Source organism: Wyeomyia smithii, chromosome 2 (assembly GCF_029784165.1).
Source record: "Wyeomyia smithii strain HCP4-BCI-WySm-NY-G18 chromosome 2, ASM2978416v1, whole genome shotgun sequence".
NCBI lineage: Eukaryota > Metazoa > Arthropoda > Insecta > Diptera > Culicidae > Wyeomyia > Wyeomyia smithii.
The window spans coordinates 102,519,626-102,542,385 of record NC_073695.1 but is presented as its reverse complement, the minus strand read 5'-3'; the positions used below and the strand labels follow the sequence as shown (position 1 = coordinate 102,542,385).

At 37.3% G+C, this 22,760-nt stretch overlaps 1 protein-coding gene across 4 annotated transcripts in view; it reads right to left on the bottom strand.

The window, feature by feature from the left end:
• LOC129721699 (uncharacterized) overlaps positions 1-22,760 on the bottom strand; it is a 160,250-nt gene that overhangs the window by 41,911 nt on the left and 95,579 nt on the right. For all 4 annotated transcript variants that reach the window (XM_055674578.1, XM_055674576.1, XM_055674575.1 and 1 more), the window contains one exon: positions 18,358-18,517. In XM_055674578.1, the coding sequence (XP_055530553.1) occupies positions 18,358-18,442 (85 nt within the window). In that variant the 5' untranslated portion in view covers positions 18,443-18,517. The remainder of the gene's footprint in view (positions 1-18,357; positions 18,518-22,760) is intronic.

Here is a 22,760-nt window from a genome sequence, read left to right as displayed (position 1 = left end):
TATACAGCCCTAGGGTTGTATGAAATGGTGACGTGGGACTAAACACTGTAATTAGGGATTTTTTGTTACAAAATATACAGAGTCTGCAGACAGAATCAAGGTGTTTGCTCAGCGACTGTACGTATTTTTATTTTAAGCCTCCCCTGGAAATCAAATTTTTGAAATATATATGTATAACAACACTCGAAAGAATATCGTTTATATTTGGCGATATTATGCCTGTAGTAGTTTTTTGTGCAAACAACATGTGTTCGACAAAGCACTAGCATATCATTCTTGTTGAAGAAGCACCAAGAATTTCTCGTAATGCGTCAAAGTCAGAATTAACTCTATATCCTCAAAAACCAAATCCAATAATACTCACGTTATCATAATAAATGGTTTTGTCTTATTTAACTCTGATTAAATCAAATCTATAATATAGTTCTTACTTTCAAAATAATATGGAAGCCCTTACAAAGGTTCATTAATTAGCAAACATAAGAAGATATCCGAGTAATTTGCGACAAGGACGCAACTGGCAAAAGATAAACATTGGGATACACCAGTTTGAAAATTTGGAAGTACATTTTTAAATCGTAATTTCAAAGGAAGTGACTAACATTAACATCAATACCAAAAATCGACGTAAAATAAACCTGTCTTATAGTTTCCTAACAATACTGCAATAAATTTGTGCATTTATGGCTAAAATCTGCGCTTTTCTTTTAACCCTTTCATATGAGCCTTAAAGCATTGGCCCTGACACAAGTAAAAGAGATTTTTAAGGCTGTTCGCACCTATTCTCATATACAATTGTCAAATTTTGTGTGAAAACAAAAGCAAAAATATTTCCCTCCTTCACTTTCGCAAGTAAAAACCAAACCAATATCAACAGATTCGTCAGGGCCAATTCTGACAATGAAATACGCCCACCTTTCTTTCGCCTTGTTTTTATTTTTTTTTCTTCAGTTGCGTCTCTTTAAATGCGCCTTTATTTTGAAAACAATGTTGATCTGCCCTTTACTGTCGCTTGTTTTCGAAATATTTCGCAAATAAGCCTGTTGTTTCAAAACAATGTAAAGGGCCTAGTTCCTAAGTATCTTTTGTTTTGGGTAAACTTTTTTGTCGCCCTTCACTAAAAACTTGATTTAAATAATTTTATCGATTTATACAAAAGGAAGGATTCTTGCCATGAAAGTTGTAAGTCTTTTCGAAACCAATGTTGTAATAAAACGATTTGTTTACATATTGTTAGTTGCGCCCTAATCGCGAATCACTCCGGATATGTCAAACAAAATTCTAGAGAAACATTTCAAAAGGTCCTAACTGTTTTCATCGATTTTTTGATCGATCACTGTCATTCAATCATCACAACTTATTAACACCTTTTATGACACGTTATTTGCACAAGTTGACAGCCTTCTGAACGAAAACTCTGCTTGGGAGAACCACTAACGCTGAACCATTACCAAAATGAAAAGATGCTCCGGAAAAACGATGAAAACAGATAGGACCTTTCGAAATGTTTATCTAGAATTATTAACAAGTTCCAGCGAAAAATGGTAGCAATCAACAATTCCATTCTTGTTTTTTGCTTGACAATCACTTTCATTTGCCTACAACTACGTTCGCTGTATTACGAAGACAGCTAATATACATACGTTTATTATGGTAAAGCTTTGAATAATAACACAGTGCAACAAAAATTGACTTTTTTTCTGCCTTGGCTTCTATATATATATTTTTTGTGTATTTTTATGTAAAACTAAATTTCCCCGAGTTTGAACATATTTCAACCTAAGGGGCAACAATGGCGCCATTTTGAATTTTTAAGAAACCGGTAATTTTTGATGTTTTTTCGACGCCATTTTGTTTTAAGACCAAATATCAAAATTCTAAGAGTTTGTCCACATATTAGCATCTTTTTACCCATCTTTTGAAAAAAAAAAAACAGAACTTAAATCGGAGAAAACTGAGCTCAAAACGGTGATTCTACGAAACCGGTTTTGGCATAGTTTTAGTATATTTCACAAAGCAAAATAATATCGATTATTTCTGAGCATTAATGGTAATTTGCTAATATCTTAAAGTGGTAGTCAAATTATATCTTATTTTGAGTAAAAAAGTCTCAGAAATCGAATGGTAGGTTTCTGATCTACGTAAAATGTCAGCAGATAAACCTATTTTTGTGTTGTAGGGGAATTGGGGCAAAATCGACATTTTGCTGACATTTTACGTAGATCAGACACCTACCATTCGATTGCTGAGACTTTTTTACTTAAAATAAGATATAATTTGACTACCACTTTAATATATTAGCGAATTACCATTAATGTTCAGAAATAATCGATATTATTTTGCTTTGTGGGATACACAAACTATGCCAAAACCGGTTTCGTAGAATCACCGTTTTGAGCTCAGTTTTTGTCCGATTTAAGTTCTGTTTTTTTTTTCAAAAGATGGGTAAAAAGATGCTAATATGTGGACAAACTCTTAGAATTTTGATATTTGGCCTTAAAACAAAATGGCGTCGAAAAAACATCAAACATTACCGGTTTCTCAAAAATTCAAAATGGCGCCATTGTTGCCCCTTAAGTTGAAATATGTTCAAACTCCGGGAAATGTATTTTCGCATCAAACTTCATCAAAAAATCATACATAGTAGCCAAGGCAAAAAAAAAATGTTGCACTGTGTAATATATCATCTAACAATTTTGAAATGTAAAAAGAGATTCTGATGACTCTTACTCTTCTATAAATCTACCCACAGGCTCTTACTCTTCTATAAATACCCGGCCACGATCATTTAGTGAATATCGAAGATAAAATTAAATAAATATCCGTTGCAAAAATTTACAAATCTTGTTGAGTAATTTATGGTAATCATATTTATGAGATAAACTTTCAATCACCATCAACAGCAGCATTGCAGTTTTTCCTCGATTGCACACAATACCCAATAGAAATGTACGAACCAAAGTGTCTACCACTGCAAAACAAGTAGTACCGCTGAAGTACGAATAGAAGTGTACCGCTGGAATGTACGAACAGAAGAGTACCGCTGCAATCATAGACGACGAGAGACCTGCGATTCTTTACTCCACTGGTACTGTTGCTTTTACCGGCATGTTTTCTTTCAAGACATAAGTTTTTATTAGGTTCTAAAAGCAGGTTTAGAAATTGATCAAGAATGGGGATTGTTTCAAACTTTTCTGAAAACTTTTACCTTCGAGACATCATATTAGTCTAAGCTCATGGAAGCAAAAATAAATTGACCTGTTGGGACGGGTAGACTCTGTCAATTTTTATTTCAATATTAATGCAGAGAATATCACGGGGAACAGATGGTGTCCATTCACTTCGTCTGTGCTAGGAATGCTCGCATGTAAATGGTTCATTATTCGCGTAAATTTGTCATTGAAACTTTTTATCAATTTTACTGCTTAGCAATAAAATTAGAGTGATAACTAGCATATTACAAAATTGTTCTACATTTTATCTATCCAACAACATATTGGTTATTGTTATCCATCATGTGGTTATGCTGTTATTAACGTTTGAAACTTGAAACAACATTTGCCATTTTCATTTCCAATTTTACAGAATGCATCCCAGTATAGTAAACAAAGTCGTAGTCCCACGTCAAAAATCCCCTGAACTTCACTTCGAACGAAGTGAATTATGTCCGATTTTAAATGCCAATAAGCTGGTTAGTTTCCAATCAAATTCCGCAATCGATCGGAAAATTATCTATGCATCTGCTCAAATGCAGAAAATCGTTGATTATTCGAACTATTAATATGGTGGCCCTGAAAAGATTAAATACTACAAGGTATACACTGTAATTATCTTACTTTTAAAATAATATGGAATGGCCCTTACATAAGTTCACTAATAGGCAAACGTATAAAGATATGGTAACCAAAATTAGCAATGAGTTACAGCGAAAAATCGCAGCAATCAACAGTTACAACGAAGTTAAAGTTCAAAAAGATTTATGTTGGCTTTTTTTGCTCACTAAGTTTTTTTCTTTCACTATTTCACTAACTTTCGTCAACTTTTACCTAAAAACAATCAAAATTAAAATTGAGGCAGAATGCACTATGAAGAGCTTGCAGGAGATTGCTTGACAACTTAGAGCGTGTTCCATTATTTTTGATTTTACTTTCGAGACTTCAAGCGCTTCTCCCTTCGCGTGCTGATTTCTGCTAGTGGCATATTAGCCTACTGCTTTGGAGCATGCTGACCTTTGTTGTGGTGCGTTTTTGTCAAGGGCTTGTTTGGCCGCAATGGTAATTTTTACCGAAACAGACATTGAAATCGAGTATTTTATAATAAACTTCGTCATAAATATACAATAAATAGATCCTACAATCATCCTACACGTTCAATGTCGCTTTAAAATGATTTGAAGAGCTGTAAATCGCGCAAATGCTTGACTGGTGCGTTTTATGCAATCCTCCCCTACGTGTGTAGAAAAAAACATCAAATGTGAGAACTGAGCAAACAAATTCAAGTAATTGCAGCTGTTGCAAGTGAAAATTTTCACCGCGTGTTCTTCTGAAACTAAACTCTGAAACTCTGATTAATTATCACTTGAACGCATTTTCCTTTCCTTGGCTACACCGGTTTAATTAAATTCATGACATTTAATTTCAAAAACAACACAAATATATAGTCACCCACTCACCCGCATACGTCGTAAGCGCTCACCCACTACACTAGTTGCAACGTGTAGTATACATAGCAGTAGAAACAGAGTACAAGGAGACGGAGATGCCACGAAGCAAAAAAGTAAACAAAAATGACTCGGGCTACACCGTGCGCTCCATCTATCTTTAGAAAAACACCAACGAAGAGATATCCGCGCTGTAGTGCTATTCTTCATTCTTCGCGTGTCGAATCGTCGACTGAAGCACCCAGCTTGAGTGCATGTTACCTAGCAAGCAAAAGCGCAATTTTTGTTCCGCTTCTAGTGCGGTGCGTGCTTTACCATGTCTAATATCGTTTGAAATCTGACGGAACATTTGCCAGTTTCCTTTCCTTTTTTACAAAATGCATTTCAGTACAGAAAACAAAGACGTAGTCCCACGTCAAAATTGCAACTAGGGTTGATTTACGGCTTATCAGTATCATCCTGATACTGATACTGAAGCTGATACTTGGCTTTTTTGTTTATTTTTCAGAAACATTATTTCACGAGAGTTATTTTATTAGTGTTGGATAAAAGTTAATGTGATTGATCACTCTCGAATACAACAATGCAAGTAGGGGAACAACGGGCAAGACGGTCACCCTAAGGAAATCATTCATTATTCTGCTCAAGACACAACATTGCAACCAACGATATTCATAATATTTGACATTCACTAGTGCTTTTCATAAAATAATGCAAACCTTTCCTTTGTAGAGTGATTTTATATTAGTTTTCACTAAAATAAAAACAGTCTCGAAAAACTACTATTTCACAACGTGCATATGAAACGGACCGGCTGTGCTGGTAAGACGGCCCTATGAAAGACTATAGCAAATTTCTTTTCTATACGGGACGACGCGCTGCGCAAAAAAGCACGTGTTTAAAGCTTACCGTCCGCTGCGCAGATGGAATCATTCACATCATTTACATGTAGCATATTTACAGGTTTTAACAACGTTTCTAATGATGATTTTTATTTCAAATGAGAGTTAATGACTTTAAGTCTCATCTCACGTGCTAAGAATGCTGAAAGAAACAATATGACATGGTGTTATCGTCGTTTTCTCAGACTGCCCATTTTGCGAACACAACGACTGACCGTCTTGCCCAAGAGGCAAACAATTTTTTGGATCGATGTGATTTCCAAAAAAATTATATTTTCACTAAACTATCTTCACCCACATGTTTCAAATATGCTTAATTATTCCAATGTCATTGAAAACTAAATTTTTCTGAAGTTTTACCGCAGCAGAAGCTTGAATTCGGTACGGCAAAAACTACATCACATTGCTTTGCTGTTGAGGGTGAGCTTATTTTTATTATTTCTCAAATAACTAACTATTGTTTCAATCTTCATAATATCTCGAAACTCCCAGAATACTGTTGGTATGTAACTGGCATAAATGATTTGTGTTAATTTCAATGGTTTATATAGAAATGAGCAACGGACCATCATACCCGCCCTGTCCGTGTTGCCCGTTGTTCCACTAATAAAACAAACACCTTATGTAGCTCTACGTCAAACTTGCGGTTTTGGCTTTGCGTATAACCTTTCTGTTATTATTTTCTATCAGAAAAAGTTTTCAAACCGTCGGATTAATCCATACAAACATTTTTGCAAAGTTTCAGCCGAATCAAAAATGACAGTATATTTTAAAACTGGGACATTTTCATTGAAATGCTCAGCATACCCAGCATCCTCTTTTAAAGGAGAGAGGGGTGTTAAACAATCATAGAAATATTTCTTGTACTCTAAAACTCTTATATTAAAGTTTTGGCTCCACTTGCTCTGTTAACTCTCGAAATTCTACAGATCACTGTGCCAAACCATCGTACAAATATTTCTCGTACCCAAAAACCCTCACATGCCAAATTGGGCTCCATGTTCAGAAATTTGTGTTTCATTTGTATGAGAGCCCTCCTCTCTAGACGGGGGAGGGTTCTCGAACCATCATACGAACCTTCTCGGCCCCAAAAACCCCTACATGTAAATCATGCCGTTATGTTAAGTAATTTTCAAGCCTATGAGGCTCAGACAGACAGAAATTCATTTTCGTATCTACGAGCCATTCCAGATCGAGTGTGAGCACCGAATGTTAACGACCTTTACATATTTGGCCAAACATTTGCGGGATTGTTCACATAAGGTCACTATGAAAGGATACTAATTTTGGTGCCGTTTAGACTACGTTACTGCTTGCGACTCTCTTCTTTTTTATCAAAGTGCAAGTTTTCGCCAAAACCCTTATTTTTTTTCAACTATAGCTTCAAAAGCAAACTAATACATTATTTTACTAGAGCATTACTCAAGGAATCCAACAACAATATTATTTTGGCGCGGATGTGTTGCCAAATATGTAATTTAAGCATTTGATAATTCAAATTGCATTTCCCGTCGAATGAGTATATTTTGATTTCAAATTTGACAACTCCAAGGTGTTTCCGAGAAAATTTTACGTGAAAAATATTTATCATCTAGGGGTATTTCGAGCAAAACTCGAGTTACAACATTATTACAAAATAAAGTCAAATTTACTCTGGTTTTGAGCCATCTTCTTATTCAAGTTTTTTATATCTCCGGATATTCTAAATCAATGGACATTCTGGAGACTGCATTTTGAGTAAATTAGTCAACGATCCCAAATAAAATATTGGACGGCAGTGTTGCCAAACATGTTATTTTTGTATTTGAAAAATTAATTTTTTTCTGATTTGCTTATAATTTCCATTCTTATTCAGCTAATTTTTGAAACTGTCAGGATTACGAACATTCTAAATCATGGAATTTGAAGGTAATTAGTCAAGGAATTCAGAAAATATACAAATTATGACCGGAAGTGTTGCCAGTTGTTTAGTTATCGATAGAAAAAAATTAAAATTCATTTACAATTTTGGAGTTCTAACTTAAAAGTTAGGATTTTTTTTTTTTAATTTTCTCTAGAAATAGATTCTTGGAGTTTCTTACTGTAGGCTTTCATTTCTTTTCAGCAGATACAGTAATACTAATTCAGATTTCAAAGCTGCGACAAAATTGACTAGTTACTTGACGTTTATACAGGTCGGACTCGATTATATGTGGTCTTAATTTTTTTAACTGAATATAATCGAATTTCATATATAATCGAATAAAAGAAAAAAATGTTTCTTATTTTATTTATATAAATGTTCTGTTGTTTTCGAATAAATAAGAAGAATTTTATTTTTGACTCATTCTCGTAACAGTCAGGAACACATTTCAAAAAAAAAATATCTATATCTTGTAGTTATTGCAGTCGAACGTAAAGAAAAATTTTAATTGGTGTCTATTGATTTGTCAATTCGTTTGTTTTAAATTTTTCAAACTTTTAAAAATTTAAAAATTTTCATTTTTGAATTTTTTTTTGTTTAAGAAATTATTTTTATGTGGGTATTTTTATTTATTTTTGTTTTTAAATTAAAATATCAAAGTTTTCATTAGATGAAGAAAAAAAAAATTTTCAATTTTTTTAAATTTTGTTTTTGCTTCTTCCCATCAAGTGTTACGTATTTTATGGATGTTCGCTTATGACATATAAGCTCTAGTTAAGTTATATTTAAAATTGAAGAAAAAAAACTGCTACTAGATAAAATTGAGTCTAAAATTGTACAAAATCGATCCAGATATAATCGAGTCAACATATAATCGGACTCTATATAATCGAGTCCGACCTGTATTTACAAAAAAAAAATATTATTAATTGAATGAGTTTGAGTATACTTTTAAAGATCATAATTTATGAAATAAGAATATTTTATTGTTTTTGAGCTTTTGAACATAATTCTTCATCGAGCATAAAACAACAATTGACAACACTGCCTCTCAAAAAATATTTGATTTGAAACTGATAACTTCGAGCATTGAAAATCTTTTCCTAGTATAAAAATTAATAAAAAAACCTTTTTATGCGATATTTAACGTAAAGCTTAGAAATTCCAAATAATTAAAAAAAAACTGTTTTTATCGATATTCAATTACTTGGTAATACTGCCAGTCAAAATATTTTCCAAACTCCTAGGCTTATTTACTTCAAATCTCATAATTTACAGGGTGCGCCCTAATTAGTGCAACAAAAAACAGAGGACCGTAAATCATGTTTTTGGGAAGTCTAGTCTAGTCTAGTCTACACTAACACAGCCAGTACTTGAAAGGATCCTGGAAAATGATATCCACCATTTTAAAAAAATGGTTTCCATAAATTTTTCTTGTACATCATGTTTTTGGGAAGTAAGAGAAAACCTTTAAGGTAAGGTAACAACAACTGTTTCTATACAAACACCAGAAAAAACAGGCTCTTCCGACGCGCGTACAACAAAAAGCTCATGCTTTGACCATTTGTCGCGAGTACTTGACGACGCTCTTCACCGACGAGAAACTCTTTACCGTTAAGCAAGCCCACAACTCGAAAAACGACCGAGCGCTCGCACGAACATCAGGGGATGCTAATTCAGCTGGAAAAACGATGCTCGCTCGTCTCACCCAGCTTCTGTAATGGTTTTTGCTAGAGTGCCGGCCGATTCGTGAACGAATAACAATCAAAGCTGGACCTTCATGCAAAACGGTACCCCGGTTCTCACAAAGAAGACCGTTCAAGACTGCTGCAAGTCCAACTTTCCTTTTGTCATCACCAAGGATGAGTGGCCTTTAAACTTGCCAGATCTCAACGTGAAGGACTTTTTGTTTTGGAGGATGTAAGGAGCAAAGTCCTGCTCACGAAAACACACAAGTTTTGACAAGTTGAAGAAGTCTTCGCTCAAAGCTTGGAAGGAAATTCCTCAAATTTTTATTCCAAGCGTCTCCGAGCTGTCAACGCAGCTAAAGGAGAATACATTTGAGTTGTTGTTTTTTTAACTGTTTTTACTCAATAAATTATTTCTATTTCAAAAGTTTTCTCTTACTTACGTGAATAATGGTCCTCTGTTTCTTGTTGCAATAATTATGGAGCACTTTTTAAAATACCCATATTCATAACAGTTCAGACATATTAGCAAAATAAGAATTAAAATTATAAGCAAATCAGAGCAAGTTTGACTTTATTCAATATAATTGCTGTCTGTAACTCTAGTTTTTGAAAAAAAAAATGCCACTTTTAAAAAGCAAAAAAAGCCTTAGTGCTACATTCCGTATCGGAACTCGACCTTCTGTTTATTATACACAGACTTCGCAGCCAACTGTTAAGTGTACATGACAATTGCGGGGTTAGCGCTACGATCCTACTGACATTAACAGTCTCTCCCGAGCCGAGACTCGAGCCTACGACGACTGGCTTGTTAGGCCAGCACCGTACCTCGAGACCAGCTGGGGAGGTTCACTGTTATATGTTTTTTTCTTGTAAATTTCTTCAGGAATTCGTCAAAATTGTAAGATTTGAAATCAAAATATACTCATTTGCTGAAAAACGCAAGTTAGTTCTTCAAATGCAAAGATAATAAGGCTGGTAACACTGCCGCCCAAAATTGATATGTTTATAGGATTCCTTGACTAATTTTCTTGATAATTCAGCCTCTAGAATATACATTGATATGAGCTATATGGAGATATAAAAATGCTTATAAGAACATTACTGAATACCAGAGTAAATTTCTTTTTCTTTTTTTAAACTGCTATAACTCGAGTTTTGCTCATAATACCTCAGGATGATAAGTGTTTTTCATGTAAAATTTTCTCAGAAACACGATGAAATTGTGGAATTCGAAATCAAAACAAACTCATTTGCCGAAAAAAGCAATTGAATGTTCAAATATTCAAATAAAATATTTGGCAACACTGCCATCATTGGTTAAAAAACTGGCACCAATGTTAGTATTTTTTCATAGTAACTGTTCGGTCACTCTATCGTTATATCCGAACGTATGCAGCCAATATCGATCAAACTGATAACCGATAAGGGAACATCGCACGAAGCAGGAGTGCGTTCGCCAATGGGCCGTATGTCTGTTCATGCAGCCGGGACAAATCGATGCTGGATAAGAGCGAGTGCGATCGGACGGAGATCAGTCGCTTGCCATCAACGGTTGAAATCGCACGCTAGATGTGAATTTATTGTTCATCGTTAATTTCCAATTGTTAGAGTTTAGATGTTAGATTAACTAAATATAGAAATTATCGAATAGAGTTGTAGTTTTTTTTTTATAATCACGGTGGTTGTGTTTGGTGGTGCTAATTTGGAGGCTCTCTTCGGGGATCAGAATCGACCAATTAGGAGGAATATTGGGCCTGCAAATCCAGGAAACAAGGCGGCTATCGAAGGCCAAACGAAGGACACAGCTTTTATCCAACAGTAACAAATTAACAATAATTTTTATGAAGTGAAAAGCGACAGGAATTTGTTTTTTTCTTAAAATTGGTTTTAACATACATAACATGATCTCCCAGATGGTCTCAAGGTACGATGCTGGCCTAACAAGCCAGTCGTCGTAGGTTCGAGTCTCGGCGCGGGAGAGACTGTTAGTGTCAGTAGGATCGTAACGTAACGTAACGTAAACAGTCGGCTGCGAAGTCTGTGTATAAAAAACAGAAGGTCAAATTCCGAATCGGAATGTAGCACCAAGGCTATGCTTTATACATAACTTTCTTCAGTCAAATTAAGAATAACGCTGGTTGCCAAAAAAAAAAAAAAAAAAAAAAACAGTAGAATGCAACCATCCAACAGAAGATGCCAGTTTTTTGTTCCTGTTGCTACGGCCGTATCCAACATGCCAGTACCAGAAGTACTACATCATAATTTTCCAAACCGAAATTTTACATTTTGTCATTAGCAATCCTCCAGCAGAATCGACTTACAAAATGCGAACGGCATTCAACAACCTTCCCAGCCAGCTACATTTCATCAAATTACATGCAGATTTACGAGTACATAATTGGAGCTGAAAACACCGGAAACACTTTGGGGTTCTTCGGGGCGGTTGCCGGTCGGACTTTGTGAACTTTTTGGATAATCCGTTTCACTTTCCTAACCACCATTCGTACTAGTCCTGTGCATTTTTGCGGTTGAGAGTAGGTTCAGCAGGGCTATAGATAATCATGCTCGTTCATATTGGATAAACAGATGTCATGTCAGATGCCATAACCATAAATTATCACTCTGCTCTCTCGGTCGTATTTTCGAGGAACGATTACGCCACGACTATCCTGGTTTTATACTTCTTATCCCGCGATGTTACAATGGCAGGCAGACGTCGGGGAAGGAAAATATATTTCCGGGTAGGTTATATAGTTAATTATACATGCGGCATTTGTGCATACGGGTTCAAATGGTAAATTTTGCACCAGTACTGTGGAAAACCACGAACAATGATGCCAGATTATGAGAAATATAGCCTGTAAGATACAATTAACGTTGGAGATTCATACTAAATTTATAATGTACCTAATTCAATTCGCTCATAAACAGTGTTTTACCATCCAGCGGAACGATCCTATTCAATAAACGTAACCATTTATGAGGAAGAATCATCAACCAAAAGATTTTCATGTACTGGCAACTAGGCAAATAACATTCGTTACCACGTTGGGACGTGTGCGATTCTGCATACATACATACATACATAGCATGCAACGTAGCTCGCCTTCCCATCAGAGCGACGGTTATCACATGATAAATGCTCAAATCCTGTTGCTCAAATATGCATACCCCCTCCAGCCATGCAGCGGCCCAGCATGCTTCCAGTTTGGCCAACCTATTTGGGGAAAGATTTTCGACAATTTTCAGCTATTTTCGTCTGCCTGCATGCTAGGTATAGAGCTTTCTGTGCATACTTGAAAGCTGATGTCGGTTTCGAGCAAAGTGCATTTCCCTGTGAGTTGTAACTTAGGCTGCCGTTTAACTGGCGTGGAACTTGATTAGCACGTTTGTTAACTGCAAAGCCTGCATGTCACCTGGTATTATACGTCTTGTAGTGAGTAGTGCTGTGAGTGACTATTTCTGTACATAGCGCATTCGTTATTTTCGGTTGCTGATAGTTCATCCGCTGCTAGTGGTACAGCTCTTCATGAATAATGCGGCTGCCGCGTTTGCTCATGCAAAACATCAGAGGAGACAAAAGCGCCGGTTCCGAATTTAATTTTCCGGAGCATTGCGATTCCTGGTCCTGTACTGCCTCTGAGCAGGACCGGTGATGAAATTTTTCATCGCTCTTCAGCCGTAAGTGCGGAACGGTTTACCCCGAGAACACTTCCAGTTGGTACTCAAAACCGGTTCGGTGCGGGCAGAAGTTTTGCTCTCAATTTTTAGATTGCTGTTCAGCGGAGGGTCTGTTGTTGAATTGGACTGTTGTGCAAAGTTTTTCAATTTTGATTACTAAATTTTACCCCCTTTGTATTGTTTGTCATAAACTTTACGGCTGTCTCAGGATGGATATTGAATCAATTAATGAAACTATTCAATTGCATTGAATAAGCGGATACAAATTATTGTTGGCTGTGATTACTGATATTTTAGTAATAGCGTGAATACTAACTTAGGGGTCATTCCATATTTATGATGAATCTGTTCCACAAAGCAAGGTTAGCTTACCGCGTTATGTTTTGAAGTTTTAAATGTAGGATGGGTATGATTAAACATTGCGCATCAAGAGTGGCATCAAATTCGTTATTTTTGTAGAAAACAAAAGGGGTATAGTAAAAAGAAAGATCTCTTTACCAGACCGTACATTATTGCAACGTGGCCCATGGTAAATTTGAATGTATATGGTTCACTCACATCAAAACAATGATCTAGTGTAAAATTTATTAGTATATCTAACAGCGGAAAAAAAGTAATGAGAAGATCTCTCATGAAAAGCTTTACTACATCATTAATATGTAGGGAAAACTAATAATAACACTGGTCAACAAAGATGTGGCCCTATAGCTCAAGCTAGAAAAAAATGAAAGATTATAGGTTTTTAGCCATTCCTGTGAAATTTGGTGCCTCTAGCCATTACCAAAACGATTCAACTTACGCAAGAGTTCGCATAGTAATTGCTCGCCGGTTCCGTCGCTTCAACGTTATGTTTACGAAAATGTTAGTGGCTGGAGGCACCAAAACTCACAGGAATGGCTAAAAACTTATAATCTTTCATTTTTTTTTTCTAGTTTGAGCTTTAGGGCCACACCTGTGTTGACCAGTGTTATTGTAAGCTTTTCGATCTGAAATGACCATTCAAATTGTTTCAAATAATTGAAATACACTTATTTTAAAACAGGGATGAATGACTGCCTCTGCAATTAAAATTCCTATAAATTAGTGTCTGATTGTCCGGCTCGATACCAATAGCTGCAAATCTTTTTGTACCTTGAAGGATGATTTTGCAGGATCTTTTTTTATGCACCTGTTGATCAAAGAGTCTCTCTCGTTTTCACCTGCAATTGTTCCAGTGATCCGATATTTGGAGCACATCCTTGATATAGTTGATTTATTTTATTTCATATTTGTCACAAATCGTTTTTGTGACATACCAATCACATAACTTTTGATAATCTTCTTTCTCTCCAATCCGAGACTGTCGGGAGCTTTTTTTCGGTTCGGCAATGTAAATGATACGAAATAGGTATACAATCATTGAGATTTATTGAGGTAAATCTAATTACCATTACCTTCTTTCTACAGAAACTATGCGAAAAATACTTCTCTACTTAACACTCGTTTTCTCTTATACGAAAGAAACTAACAGTATAAGAGGGGATAGTTGTAAATGTTTTGACCAACACAAAAAGTCGCTTGTCAACAAAGCTTTCTCGGTATGACTGTAATGTGCAACTGATCGTTCATGTATTTGTGTAGATTAAAAACAGACTGCTGCGCTGCCAACTACAAAATGATTGTTTCCTTATGTGTCGATGAAATGAAGGTCGCCAATCTATACATATGAAAATGTCTGTCTGTCTAATCCATATAGTCTTCGAACTGGATAGTTTGAGATCATTTCCTGGAAGGGAGGGCTCTTATACAAATTGAACACAATTTCTGTAAAATTCTGGTAAACGGATGGATAATGCGTACCATTGGTGCCAAGTGCACCTACAGGTATAAAATAGACCACACACGTTTAGCCTCTCATCCAGCCACTCCTATCCCGATCTCCACGCGGTATCAGCTGGAAATCGAGGAACCAACGGAAGATCGGGTAACCAAATCCGGTGGGAGCTTGGGGACTCTAAACAGTGTTGTGCTCGATGGCCCTACAAGCCGCCACCGTAAAATACTCATGAGGCGTCGTATACAAATTACGTAACGCTAAAAATCTTGATTTCAGTGTGATAACGATAGGTAACGTTCGACATGGTTCCTCTACGAAGTTTTCAATTTCGAGCAAATATCACAGTTACGTAACAGTCTCTAGTACCCCCTCTTCCCCCTACGTAACAATAGGTAACGCAGACTCAACCCCCTACCCCCCCCCCCCCCCTTCATGTGTTACGTAATTTGTGTACGACGCCTAAGTAATGAACGAGCTACAAAGAAATTCGGACTGGAACAATCGACACAGACCCACGCGCCGAAAACGGACTAACGATTGGAAACTCGGGACGTGGAACTGCCGATCTCTCAGTTTTTAAGGGAGTAAATGAGTGCTCTCCAAGCATTGAAATCCTGTAGGTTCGACGTCGTAGCACTACAGTAGGTATGCTGGAAGGGCCCAGTGGTACGTACGTTCCGGAACGGAAATGTCATCTATCTTGAAGTAATACCTAGCGGTTGTCCCGAGGGCTGAAGACTAGAGGGTTTTGGTAGGTTAACCTCCCCCCCTACCTGAAATAAAAAATGCCATCTACCAGAGCTGCGGCAACACACATGAGCTGGGGACAGGTTGTATAGTGATGGGAATCATGCGGAAACGGGTGACTCGGTGGTGGCCAATCAGCCCTAAAATGTGCAGGTTGAGAATCAAGGCCCAGTTCTTCAACATCAGCATCATACACAAGAACATGGTCGTGCGTAGTATCTGGACCTGCTTCTAGCACAACCTCCAACAGAAGTACACCTGGAGGTCACCAGATCAGACAGACACACAGATCGGCCACGTTCAGATTGATTGTCGGTACTTCTCAGACATCATCGACATCGGATCCTATAGGAGCGCCAACGTCGCCGGAAACTACGTGCATTCGCTCGAAGCTGCGCTGCCGGAAAAGGACCACCTGGAGGAAGCTGCTCTCGAGGACTGTTGGAACCCCATCAAAACAGCTATCAACAGCGTAGCGGAGAACATCATCGGGCATGTGGGACGAACCCAATGAAACGAATGGTTTGACGACGAATGTAGGAGGGTGATGGATGAGGATAACGCTGCGCGGGCGGCTAAGATGCGCAGTACCACTCGTCAGTATGTAGAAAGACACCGGCAGAAAAAGATGTAGCGAACCAGGAGAAAAAGCGCCACTGAAAGCTGAAGGCAGCACTTCGACGAACCCTGAATGGCGCGACAAGAAGACGTGCCAGCCCCAACGATAGGCGAAGTTAAGGATGCTATTAAGCAGCTGAAAAACAATAAATCGATTGGAAATGATGGCCTCAGAGCGAAGTTTATAAAGATGAACCCTGAAAAGCTGGTCACCTGTTGGCACCGGCTAATTGCAAGAATTTTACAAGGCCGCATAGACTGTCCCGCTCTTTTGGAACAAGTGAATATAAACGTGCAACCTCGTGCTCTGCGAAACAATTCAATGCTACGATTGCCTGTTCAACGAACTAACTACGGCATTTTTGGCGCAATGGTTGGTCATCGTCATCGAGTGGCACGTCTGTTTGTCTGTGGTTACACCATCAGCGCACTTGCTTGCCTGTTGGTGAATATACCAAATAATAATAAAATTTAGCACGTTGAAGTTTTTGGGGACAAGAAATCTTTCTATGATGATATGACATCCCTCCCTACTCTGGAAGGAGGAAGGGGTCCATACACATTTCTGCACAACTCGGAAACTAATCAAAAAAACAGAACCATATTTGGTATTTGAAGGTTTTTGGGAGCAAGAAATATCTCTATGGTGGTTTTACATTCCTCTATTCTCTGGAAGGGAGGGTTCCTATACAAATAAAACAGAAATTTTTGCATAATTCGAGAACTAATCAAGCAAATGGAGCCAAATTTAACATGTGGTGGTTTTTGAAGATAAAAAATGTTTACACAAACTTCTACATAACTCAAGAATTAATCAAGCAAATGGAACCAAATTTGAAAAGGATTTTAAAGTACAAGATACAAATAAAGTGTCATCGCCCCTATGAATAAATAATTCAATTGTCAGGGATATGCGATTATTTGTTTTTTTTTCGGAATTTCGTTTGAATAATTTCGTTTTTACAAAATTTCTGCCGCTTAGTATCGATAAAAGAGAAACTAATAGCAAAAAATGACACCTTTGGCTCATAGGAATACCTGTGAAAAGTTTCAGCCAGATAAAAATGGTCGATTGATTGAAATGGTTGCCTATATTTTTAAAAATTGCTCAACTTCAAAATCTTTATCATGTACCTACTAGTTTACTAAACACTTTTAAACGTTTTTGAATGATGTTGCTTTATTGTCACATGAACATACTTGGCTAAGTATGATTTACAATATGTCGGATAAATTCTTCGTTCTGTAATAATAATATAGTACACATGTATAGAATATGCTGAATAAAATGTTTAAAAATAAAAATTGTTTCTGGCACAGTAATGAGTATAGTAATAGTGAATATAATAGTGAGCTCTAAGCTGCGATCTAGTAGATAGTAAACAATGTTAGGTTTATTGTCTCAATAAACCAGAATTCGAATCGAAATGTTCTTTATGAGATATTGAATTTTAAGGTTTTTTTTTCAACTTTTCATGAGTGTTTGAACGGTGTAATGAATAGTATTTTCATGCATAACCAAAAAGTTATCAGCAATAAAATGTATTATCACAATTTGCCTAAATGCATATTTTGAATTATGTCAGTCCTTTTGTCCATCTAGAAAAAAATATATTTACGCCCAAAGCGTGTTAGCTCAAATGCAGCAGAGACAACTCAAAGTGCTGATAGTTCGAACAAGTTTTTCTCCGAATGGTACCACGAGGAGAGAAAACTAGTACAGCGCAGAAGCGTTCCACATATTGTGCTGTTTGGGATCCGGTCCGAGTGCTTTTGTTGGGAGTTTGATCAGACCAAACTATATAGGAGGTAGCTGGCAAATGTGAAGCTGCGACGTAAAAAAAGATAAGCCAAATTTAAATTTACGAACATAAAGCATATTCTATGCTGCCCTCCGCACTTGGCCTGGCACTGTGAGAGTTCATGCTTTTTCTTCGAGCTGAAAATTATTATTTTTTGCTCCATGGTTAGGCTTTTCAGCCCCAACTACCGAGCTGTCGGCCGTGTTGTGCGATGGAAAGAATGGGTAAATGTGGGCCTAGAGGTCTGATAAATGTCCGTACTCGAGATGTACGTGTTTCATTTGTGGCTTTTTATGCAAACTTTAGTCATGTTGAGCAAGCGATTTGCTCCTGGCACGTTTCGGTTGGAAATGGTTCGGGTAGAAATTGTTTTCGAATCAAAAGTACACTTCCGTTCGAAGTGTAAAGCGCATACGCTATGTGGATGGAAATAAATTCCTGCAGGAACAAATCGGCCTAACATGTTGAAAGAGAATTCTGAAGATTAATTTTATGCTTTACACTCGAACGCGTACACTACACAACTACGTTACTTACTGTTATAGGGCAGCGGAAGAGCAATTGTGAACAGTAGCTGAAGTACTAATCCAGCGTAGAGTACTTTTATTCGTGAAAGCTCCATTTTACGTCAGCTGGCAAGGGCTGCTATCGCGTTCGATGATGAATACCTCGATGCCGGAGGGCTGACTTGCGGGCTCTGTGAAGTAGCGAAGAGAAATGAAACAAATTTGTTAATTAGATCATGCTTCTAAAAATTAATTTGCCTGTTGTACACGACACTCCGTTTCAACGTTCCACCCATGACATTTTGCTGCTACCGGGTATAAGTGGAGGAGGCGCGGGGCGAGAATGTTTTATGGTCTCAACAAGTCACTCGCTATTCGCGCCCGCTGGTCGCTTATGTATTATACGGCATCTATCAACAACGAAGAAAGATGAATTTCTCAGCGACTCAAAGCATAAATCAAAACCGATGGGAAAATGTACCGCATCCAGGCTTGTCGATGGCGTCATCAGAATTTGAACAAGCTTCTGCTTGAAAATCATGAATCAAGCACGTAATGATCGGAATCACATGCGCTATAGACTGGTGCTACTTGCTCATCTTTGGCGGAAAGTTTTTTTTTAAAGGCAACATAACCAACACCAGAGATAACAATAAATTGGATAACTTTTTTTTCAGGTTTAGGGCATTGCAGGGAACTTCCGTTGGGCTGGAGGAAGTCAGTTTTACGAGCCACAGATGCGTGCTTCAACAGTGAGGTAATTGTTGAGATTTATGCTTTCATTAATGGTGAGGCAGGAGGATGAAATTTATTGCAATCGGCCGGTATTATGATAAGAAATAAATATCGAGCAATGTTTACATTTTATTAGAGGTGGAATTTACTAGATAAAGAAATTACGATAAATCACGACCGAGGTTTTGCGACGTAGAAAATCTTTTGCACATAGAAAAACTTATATTAAAATTAGGCTTAGTAGTTGGTTTCATTTTAGTCTCCCAGGTGGTCTTGAGGTACGATGCTGGCCTAAAAAGCCGGTCGTCGTAAGGTTGAGTCTCGGCTCGGGAGAGACTGTTAGTGTCAGTAGGATCGTAGCGTTAGCCCCGCAATTGTCCTGTACACTAAACAGTTTGCTGCGAAGTCTTTGTATAACAAACAGAAGGTCAAGTCCCGAATCGGGATGCAGCACACCAAGGCTTAAGTTAGTTTTATTTTACCAAACATAATCTTATTTCATCGAATAAACTATATAGTGATATGCGGTGTAGGTGTATAATCAAATGTTTTTGAAAAAAATATATAAATTGTACATTTAATATCATGTAGCTAGAAAATTTGCACATTGCTTTGAAAATTATTTGGATCGTCCTCGTAATTTTCATGTTATATTTGAACACGTTACACCAACGAAAAAATTATTCATAGTTATTTTCGGGTTGTGCGAGCACGTGGGGCAATACATTAACAATTTTATTATGCTATAACCAGTCGTACCGTATTAATATTAATTGACAGTCAATGGTTGAGGTTGCGGGGCACGGGCTACCATCAAATAGCGAAAAACCCATGGTTTCATGATTGACACAACTCCGAGTGCTGCCACCATCCGGAATGCAAATTCGGTTAAAAACACTTAACACAAATTTGCCATTTTCCTGTGCAACTGACGGGCTGAAATATCAATCCGGATGACTGAATAACGGAAATGTCACACAAATTGATGCTGTGTTGGCAGATGTAATCAAGGCAATAACAATTGTATCAACCAGTAGGTAGAACAAGTTCCATAAGCAAATGCCGCCATCTGTGCAACGGTGGTTGTACAATGACTATAAAATAGGTAGTGAATCTAATTGGTATTTTTTTTGTCGGTGATTGATTTTATACATTCTTTTTGTACAAATCACTACGACTGCATCTAGTTTTCAAAGTGGTAAGTTCTTTTTTACTTCAGTTGGTAATGTCTAATTTTCCGTCTAATATCATTCTATTTTTGTGAAAACAAAAAACAAATTATACAAAAAGTTAAAGATGCCAGCAGCTCTCACACACATGACATAACTATTGTAGTGCTCAACCCGGAAAACTCAACTGATAATTGCAATTTTAGTGTTTACTTAGCCGAAATTAGCTGGTTACAATAAAATGAGAATGCAGAACGCTTTACTCGTTTATCATGGTGTGCTAAAAAACATTCTACACTACCAATTTTGTTTGCTAATTTTCTGAATTGTTCAAGCTACACAACAAATGCTCTCGTCGTTCTACATTATGGTGCACCTACACAACGACCGATTCATTATGATTTACTAATTGATATGTACCATATTTTTTTGAAAGTAGTTTAATTATGTTTCAATTTTTCTGGACCGACTAAATAAAGCAAACACGATATCGAAATTGCATTGGGTTGAAAAAATTCATTTTCATCGCCTTGGGTGACATCAATCAGTTTTTTTTTTCACTAGGTTGACATTACAAGCACGACCGGACGCTGCCCGGTCAGAACCTGCCGGTGAGTCAACGATCCTGATGATGTCCCAGAATGGTTCCAACCAGCATTTCCATCCTCCTGCAACTAACGGCTTCGTCACCGGTAACGGCCCGCCAGAAATGGGTGGACAAAGCGGATGGGAATGATTTTTCAATTTGTCACCATTTCCCCCTGTCACTTGAACTTCTGCCCTCGGCCTTCCCTGGTGGCACCCACGGTTGCCAAACCACCAGTCACAAGGATTGTCAAATATGGCGCAATCCGTTATGCATACGTCGGGGCTCGGTGTAGCCCTACAGCGCAATTCGCCATTTCACAGTTCAATTGAGATCATACGAATAATAAAATTTGTTTCCTGAGGGCGCGTGTGTGATCGTCGCTTTCCATTACGCGTTTTGTGCCTCGATGCCTGCGAGTAAACACGGTTCGCACGCTTAATCTATTTTGTTAATGTAATGTATACATATGAAGGGAAAGTATTAATTTTTAATACATTTCCGGTGCTTTCCGGTACTCGTTACCGTAATGATATCGCGAATCTCAATATATGTTAAAATGTTCATTCTTTTGCCATTCGACATAAATCGAAAATCGACTTTTTCTATTCAAATCATTCTTTTCGAATGCGGGTTATTCATAGAATACCTAGAGCTGAAGTTAATGTCGTTAATATTTCATGTGACAGTTATATAGTATGACTCTCGGTGCAATTTGTATTCGTGTCGATTCAGATTAACATGTTTAATGCAAGCAAGTGCAGGAACAAACGCAAAGAGTGTTTTGTGTCACGATCATTAATTATACAAAACCTGGTTATCATTATTGTTAACATGATATATAGCGGCATGACTTCCTTGTTTTTTTTACTGCATTATTGTCATCAGTGCGGCATTATTTCAATATTGTTTCGTTAATTCTTCTGATGTATTTGAACTATTTCATTTTTAATTTTTAGTTATATCGACTCGCAGATATCGATAACACTGGTCGATAAAAGCGAAAAAAGTTGCCCTAAAACTCAAAAAGTTGTTCCAGAAAGATTATAGCTGCAGGGTATTTGCTTACCGGGATCGTCGGGTCTACGTTTGGTTTCGAGAAAACTCATTTAAGTCTCTGAAAAAGTTGTCTCTGATAGAGGCACGAAAATTCACAGCAATGGTTAACAAGCTATAATCTTTAATTTTTTTTTTTCAGTTAAATCTCTAGAGCAAAACCTTAGTTTCATAGTATCATACAGGTCCGAATGATTTTTTTTTGCGATGAAGTGTGTTTCCAACATGGCTTGCATCTGGTTGAAAGAAAGCACATGAGGTGATCGATAGGAGGAACCAGTACAACAATAAACACCTGAATGGCGCAAAGGCAGAGGACCAAGACAGTAGGAGGAACGATTTCGTCAGCATAGCGAATAAGGGAGACATACCGCCTCCCATGATAAGTGAGGTTTTTTTTTGTGTGGACCCCACTGCGACCAGTAGTTGTTTGATCTATTGTGGCATTGTCCGGACGTTTTTGCTGTTTGCACATTTCTGTTTTTTTAACCATTTTGCAGTGCTACTTATTGAGAAGTAACCTGCTCCGTGTTATAGTGCTTTTTGTCTTCTCAATCAGATTTAGTAACCTACTTTCTTCCCTATCGATTCTATCATATCCTCCTGCAAGCTATCACTCTAACAGCATAGACGTGCTATAGTCTATGATATTATCGAAGCTTTAAACAAGAGGTTATTAAATCTGGAGAGAAGATTTTGTGTGGAAGAGCCTGAGAATAAACCCACACTTTAAGTCCTTTTTGCGAACGAATGGTTTGGTTTTACTAAGATTCGAACCTATCACCATTCGCTTATCAAAGCGGACTCTGTAACCTTGCGGCTACGAAGCTCGATAAGTGAGGTTAAGGATGCTACCAAACAGATCAAGAACAACAAATTAGCTGGAGA